Source organism: Acyrthosiphon pisum, chromosome X (assembly GCF_005508785.2).
Source record: "Acyrthosiphon pisum isolate AL4f chromosome X, pea_aphid_22Mar2018_4r6ur, whole genome shotgun sequence".
NCBI lineage: Eukaryota > Metazoa > Arthropoda > Insecta > Hemiptera > Aphididae > Acyrthosiphon > Acyrthosiphon pisum.
In genome coordinates, this window is record NC_042493.1 from 130,397,619 (window position 1) to 130,405,250 (window position 7,632).

At 40.1% G+C, this 7,632-nt stretch overlaps 2 protein-coding genes across 2 annotated transcripts; one reads left to right on the top strand and one right to left on the bottom strand.

The window, feature by feature from the left end:
* Positions 1–562: 562 nt before the first annotated feature.
* LOC103311798 (putative nuclease HARBI1) lies at positions 563–1,755 on the bottom strand. Its single transcript, XM_008191511.1, has 3 exons — positions 1,480–1,755; positions 1,115–1,396; positions 563–997 (listed from the first exon to the last, which is right to left on the bottom strand). The coding sequence occupies exons 1-3, from the start codon at positions 1,753–1,755 to the stop codon at positions 563–565; spliced, it is 993 nt and encodes a 330-aa protein (XP_008189733.1).
* Positions 1,756–2,365: 610 nt separating this feature from the next.
* LOC103311797 (zinc finger MYM-type protein 1-like) lies at positions 2,366–3,081 on the top strand. Its single transcript, XM_008191510.1, has 2 exons — positions 2,366–2,456; positions 2,639–3,081. Exons 1-2 carry the CDS (start codon positions 2,366–2,368, stop codon positions 3,079–3,081), a joined length of 534 nt encoding a protein of 177 aa, XP_008189732.1.
* Positions 3,082–7,632: the final 4,551 nt, after the last annotated feature.

Genomic DNA, 7,632 nt, shown 5'->3' on the forward strand with positions numbered 1-7,632 from the left:
AAACAGTTGGAGAACTTGAAGCAGATTCAAGATTTAAACTGTTCTGATTAAATATAGGTATCAGATTAAATTTTTAATTTCTTGTCATCTACTTATATTACGCAACAATTCTGTTAAACCTATACCTATATACTTCAATTATTATAAAATACTAAACATTATTCTTTATTATATTTATAACTATGTTATCAGTTATATAGATACCTATAAGTAATAACATATATTATGTGATTTGTTTTTACACTATTTATTTACGACCGTTACAAAAATATATTGTTTAATATTAAAATGATAATTATTATGTACTATAAAATATATTATGAGATTTGTTTTTATTTACAAAAGTTACAAGAATAAAAATAAAAAAAAGTTTTAACTAATAATAATATGATATGTAATCTACCTATAATATATACATATTACATACGTTTAATAAAAAAACTGTCGTATGTACTGCGCTCTTGCTACATTACCTCTATTTTGGTTTATTTGTACAACATTATAATTGTCCTCATCTGCAGAACTATCACTTTCACTTTCTTCATTATAATCATCATCTTCACTACTCTGTGCTACTATTGTTGTTATCGTTAGGATTTATATTATTGATATTTAAGTGTTTTTTAAAATGTAATTTCATGTTGTGTAACACTGATAATGCCACTATAGCAACTTTAGCGTTCTCGAGACTTATGGTCATTCCTCGCAATAGACAGCGAAAACGTTGCTTGATTTGTCCAAATAATCTCTCTATTGTGTTTCTTGCTCTGATGTGTGTGTAATTGTATTGCCGCTCCACGTCGTTTTGAGGATTAAGAATTGGTGTTAACATATATGGAGTACAAGCATAACCACTATCACCAAGTAAGATACCATTTATTGATCCATTTTCAAATTGTTCCTTAATAAGACTTTCGTTCCAAATCCTTGAATCGTGTGCACTTCCTCTCCAACGAGCAATTACATGCAATATATGACAATTTGCATCACAAATTACCTAAATTATTAATTATTAATTATTATTTATAAGTATTAAATATAATTTTAACAAGATTTTAACTTTATATTTTATAAATTTGAGTACCTATTATAAAATACATGTTATATGGCTTACTTGAACATTTATTGAATAAAAGCCTTTTCTATTGATGTACAATTGAGCGTAGTCACCCGCCACCTTTTTGATCCGTATATGTGTACAATCTATCGCACCAATTATCGAAGGCATATTAAATTTTCTACGAAAATCTGCCTTCTTAGTAGCTAACTCTTCATTGGTCAATGGAAACTTAATATAATTATTTTTTAATGATGCTAGTGCTCTACAAATTTGACTGAAACATCGACTAACTGTCGGTTGACTAACACCATGTAAGTCTCCATTGTCGTCCTGAACCTTAAATTATAATAATATAGGTACGCTTTAATTTGTTTTAAATTTGTAGATAAACTATTACTATAAACATAATCAATAATTACTTGTCCTCTAGCTAAATAACGAAGTGCAATCAACAATTGTAAGCTCGGCGAAATTGGTTTTCCGCGATTGTTAACTGCTCGAGGTAAAAAGTCACGAATTTCGTTTACGATTTGTAAGCATTCTGCTTTTGAAAATCGATACTTTTTACGAAATTCATTATTAGTAAGTTCGATGTAAGGATTTTTACGAATCTTATATATTTTCCGCTGTCTAATAAAATGCACATTTCTTAAATTTCTTACGCGTCTAACATTTTGTACATTACCGATATCCATTTTTCGTAAGTATAAAACGCACAAGTTTTTAAAACACGAATGAATTAAATTAAATGATAATACATATTATTAAGATAACAGTGATTTTTATAATAAACCAGCTTTAAACCTAGTGTTTAACTAGTTTATAAATCAGAGGTTTATCGTTAAACTTAGTCTATGGTCTAAATAAAGTTTATCGTCTATGAATATCAAAAAAGATAAACTATTGTTAAACTACTATTAAACCATTGTTAAACCAGGTCCAATTTGACTATGAATAACACTGATAGAGTTTAGGCATTCAGCATATTGTACAACTAATTAATCTTTAGTTCATAATAATATTGTTGAATATTTATTATAGTTACTCTATGGTTAATCACTACTTTCTTGCACGTTATCACTAATAAGTTATTAATTATTATCAATAGAAATGGTGTAATAACAATAATATAATATTATGTTGATTAGTTGACATAGTTCATACTATGATTTAAAATTTAAATTGTATTATTTTATTTTCTGTGTGATAGGTACTGTTAGCGCCGAATAAAGTACTATTAGAGTGATCAGTTTTCTTTGTTAGTTCGTTATTTTAGTAAAGTAAGTTGTTTTTTAATATTTTATTATGAATCCAATTTACGACCCGGTGGTATTGCTATTAGAACATCCTTACAGACGTTGGAGTACATATGACAAAAATGATTTGCTTAAGGAAGGTAAATTCCTGCTCTGACATATTTGTCCGCAGACAAAAATGGTTCAAAAGTGTTTTGTAGGTCCTTCAATCCAAGTGTGTATACTAAGCATCCTTGGGTGTGTGGAAGTTTTTATTTACAGAGATTATTCTGTTGGCCATGCATTTTATTAAGTCAGTCAAATTCTGTATGGATTACATTAGGATACGCTGATTTTAAAAATCTATCCAGAAGTATTCTGAGACACGAAAGTTCCAAAGACCATGTGCACAATTATTTAAATCTAAAAAATTTAGAAAAAAATACTACTAGTGTTATAGACATAATAAGTGAATCTGGAAAATTATTTAAATTACGTTACAATGAAAATGTAAGATTAAATAGGTTATGCATGGAACACATAATTGATTTAGTATTATTTTTGGCTAAACAAGAGTTGGCTTTTCGGGGGCATGATGAAAGTTCTAATTCTATAAATAAAGGCAATTTTAAAGAGTTAGTTGAATTACATTTTAGTAGATGCTCATTAGAAGTACAAAATCATTACAAATCATTGCAGAATAAATTTACAGGTACACATCATCATCCACTGCCAAATATTCATGGAAGCCATAAAAGAATGCGAAATACCAGACAATCTATATGAAGCCATAGGACCCTATGCTGACATACAAAAAATCATCACATTTTTAAAAAAAATTGAAATGTACAACTTAATTTAACTCTATTTTTTTATTTTTGTTTATATTTATTTATCATTCTTTTTCCCCCCTTTTCTCTTTAATAATCATTGTAAAAACCCCCTATGTATAACTATATAATCTAATTATTGTAAGCTAATAACCATGATGTTGATGCTGTAACAATAAAAAAAAAAAAAAAAAAAAATTTACAGGTACATCAAAAATCATACAAAATGAAATAATTTCATGTATAGCAGAATATTTAGTTGATCACATTAAAAATGAAATTAAACACGAAGACTCCCGGGTTTGGCGCCTTGCGGCTACAACCACGGACCTCACATTAGCGCTGTGCGCTAGTCGAGAGCCGTGGAGGTTCACGGTCGACGTACGATGGTTTTACCCACCGCCAGCAACGTCTAAGGACCACGAGCATCGAGCGCACACCCGTTCCCACCGAAGTCGGGAGAGAGTGCGTCCGTACCGTCGGCTAAGGCTTGCACGTGTCTGTCGCCACCCTGGGCGGGTCGCAAGCTATCCTCATTGCTTCCCGTTTTTGGTTACGGGCAACCTCCGGTGCATATAGCCCCACCGGTAAGCTGGGTGAGCGCTAAGGAGTAGTATCACTTGGCAGCCTTCCCCTAGACCGAGCTTGGTCTTTTACCACATAGTTAGCTCCCGCTAACAGCCACACCGAAACCAATCCGCCGCTGACCGCGTACCAACCGTGGCCGATACGCGACCAGCGTGTGAGGGCACGACGCCAATCCCCTCAGCGCCGCGGGGCTCCCCCACATCCCAAAGTACCATTCTCGCTCCCGATGGGTCAGCACATCAATGGTTGGATGGTGGGACCGAGCTTCGTCGGCGGTAGCGCCTCTGCTGTGATCCTACCGGGATTTGGGCCGTGTACCTCAGGCTCACGGTGGGCCCTCACCAGCGGCAGCCGCCGCCCGGCGTGGTGGCCGCGACCCTCGAGTTAGAGGCTCGGCAGCCTATACCACGCCTCCCGGAGGCATTACCGAAGTGATCGACTCGCTCTTCACGAGGTCGCAGTCAGAACTTCCGACACCCTAGTCCCCGAAGGTTTCGGTGTGTCCGCGTCCCTGACGCCGGCCCCGGCTGCCCAGTTCCCTTTTAGTCGCCTTTTACGACAAGCAGGGAGTACTGTTGCTGAATTCTGGACGGCCCCAGCAACGGGGCCGTATCTCCACGTCCCTGACGCGTGAGCGCGCCCCGATCAGGACGCGCTCGAGCGGAGCCCGCCGCTTGTGCCGCTTACACCTTGCGCGCTCACCCGGGCAACCCTGAGTCTGTGCCATTCACCTCCTGGTGAGGCGGCGTCCTGACCATAGTAGGTCCTACCTATCCGTTCTGTTTCTTATTAACTTGTTCTTATACCGCCCAGATCGCGGGCTCACCGATCCGTACGCTGCTTGAGACTTTCCCGAGCAAAAGCGCGGAAGGCCTCGTATGTCTTTTTGCTTTTGAGGATATTTCCGTCGTATGGTGGCCATGGAGTTGAATCCTCTTGTAGTTTGCTCTTTAGATTTTCTCTTTGTGTGTTAGTTCTTGGGCATGCGAGGAGGACATGCATGACTGTCTCGCTGCCGTTCCCACAAGCGCATCCTGGAGCTGGCGCTTTCTTGAACGAGTAGAGCTTCCCTTGGAAGTCCCCGTGACCAGTGAGCATTTGGCTCGTGTAATGATCCATTATGAGTGGCAGTCCGTATCGGATTCTTACATTCGGAATAAGTCGGAAGGTCCACTCACCCTTATCCTGTGTTGACCATCTTTCTTGCCAGACCTCAAGCAACTCTTTAAGGTTCTGTTCGTATTCTTGATACGATATGTCACTTGTCTTCAGGGATCTTCGGAGTACGAAGCGTTTCACCTCTAAGTCTAGTGGTAGTTGTCCTGATATGACTTGTAGGGCCGCTGTAGACGTGGTCCTATATGCGCCTGTTATGGCACGTAGTGCCTGTCGTTGGATGCTGCCAAGCGTTTTTATGGAGCATTTCAGCTCTAGTGCTTTCTGCCAAATGGAGGCGGCATAAGTGATTCTTGGTAGGAAGACTGCTTTATATATTACCAATGACGTACTCTGCTCAACTCCCCAATTGGCTGACGTCATGAAGCATAGTCGTTTGAACATTTCCGTATTCTTTTCTGAGATACTTTCTACATGATCCCTGAATGATCTTCTCGAGTCTATGATAACTCCGAGGTATTTCACTGTTTTGGACGCTTCAATTGCAGTGGCGTCCTCATTTGACCCAAATGGCACTGTGTATGTGGGCTTGACCCCACCTTTTATTGTCATGACTTGGCTTTTTGCCGTAGAGAATTTCAGGCCGAACTTGTTGGACCAGTCTTTAAGACTGTCAAAACATTGCATTAGCCTTTTCCTTATCGTTTTTAGTCTTGCACCCCCGACTGCGAGAGCTATGTCATCCGCGTATGCAATCATATGCGAGTGAGAGTCCATGGTCTTAAATGCGTCTGACATCGCCACCTTCCAGAGGGTCGGTCCTAGTCTCGACCCTTGGGGGCAACCGCGTGTCATTTGCCTGGTTCTGGTCTCATTATCTGAAGTGAGCGTTGCCCATCTGTTTGTGAGATAGCTTTTAAGCAATGCAAGCGTTCTGTTGCTTATCTTGAGGATTTTAAGCTGTTCGAAAATCGGCGTCCATCTGACATAGTCAAAGGCGCCTTTTATATCTAGGAACGCATCGATCACTATCCTGTTAGTACATTGATCCGTCCAGTCATATAGTGCCTTTACGGCCGTCTCGGTGGATCTTCCTGTGACGTATCCGTGTTGCTGGCCTATTTCGTTCAAGCTGGTTTCTTTCACTAGTCTTGTGGTGATCAAGGATTCTAACGCTTTACCGAGGGTCGGTAACAGGCTGATGGGTCTGTATGACCCCGTTAAAAGTGGGTCTTTTCCCTTGCCCTTTGGAACGATCACCAGGTCTTCCAACAGTCAGGGAATTTAGCGGTCTTGAGACAATTCTCATATAGGTTCGTTAAAGAATCTGAAATGACTTGCCATGCAACCCGAAGCATCTTGGCCGTGATGCCATCGAGCCCCGGTGCCTTATTTGGCTTCATTTTCCATATTGCCTCCTTCACCTCATGTATAGTTGTACTGTCAACAGGTATGTTTTCATCCTGATAGTTGTCAAGCGTGAGTGTTTGTGGATTCTGGTCCTCAGGCAGATAAGCCTCAAGAAATGTGTCTATCGTGTCTTTCAGACCGGTGGTGTATGTACCGGCACTGGTCTTAACCGTAGTGGGCATGGGGTTCTTGCGTGAGCCACTCTTTGCCCATCGAAAGGATTTGCCCCAACGATTCGTGTTCATGTCCGCACTAAATTCTCGCCATGAACTCATCTTGGCAAGTCTAATTTTATGAAGGTGTGAATTTCTTTGGTGATGATAAGCCTGTTTGTCTGTTACAGGGAGACCATCCCGCCTTGCCTTTTGTAACGACTTTTTTGATTCAGTGAGGTCCTCTGTCCACCACGAAGGTGTGGTTAGACTGGCTTTCGCTCCACCACGCATGGGCATAGAGAGCTTCGCAGCTTGTACAATTACCTTAGTCAGGTTACTTGCAGTTTCATCAATAGAGTCGCCTTTTATTTGAGACTTTAGACCCAGGAGCACTAGTCTGAATTTATCCCAGTCTGCTTTTTCGGTATTGAATCTCGTGCCAAGTTTTTCTGTTTTCGATTTTTTAAGTCTGAGTGTAAATTCCAGCGTTCGATGATCATTGTCGGTCCGGTCAGTAACGGACCAGTCACTTATTAAACTATAGATTGCTGTACTTGTAAGTGTAATATCAATGTTCGACTCGCCCATTCCATATCTTTTATAAGTCTTTAGTACCTGAGGGCTGTTTATGATGCAGAGTTCCTGGTCATCAATCAGCTCTTCTACTATCTTTCCCCTATTATTGGTGTCATTGTTATGCCATCTTATAGAGTGGCCATTGCAGTCGGCACCAATTAGTAGCCGTTTGCTTGCTATACTGATGTTAGTTAATAGCTCAGTGAATGTTGTCGTGGGCTTGTTGTACCTGAAGTATGCGGACACTATTACCACGTCGTCCTTGCAGAGGCCGATCCCAATTCTGGCGACCGCAACATAGCGAGTAGTAAATTGTCCTATTTTAATGGCTTTGACTTTGTTGTTTATAATAATAATGGCAGCTTCGGGGTTATCATCAGATAGGATCTGTCGACAGCCCTCGAAGCCAGAAGCTATTCCATTTATTATGAGTGGGTCTTAGACGAGTATTATATCTACTCGGTCTTCCAAACAAATGTCCCTCAGCTGTTCAGAGGCGATCGCTTGTTTGTTAAGATTGACCTGAATTATCTTCAGGTCAGTCATAACTGTTCTTCTTCAGTGGGTCCTGTTAGTAGCGGCTTGCCGAAGTCGGTCCGCTTTGCAAGATGCTTTAGAGCGGCTGCCTTGGTGGGACAGCTGTCACTTGATGCTTTGTGCGT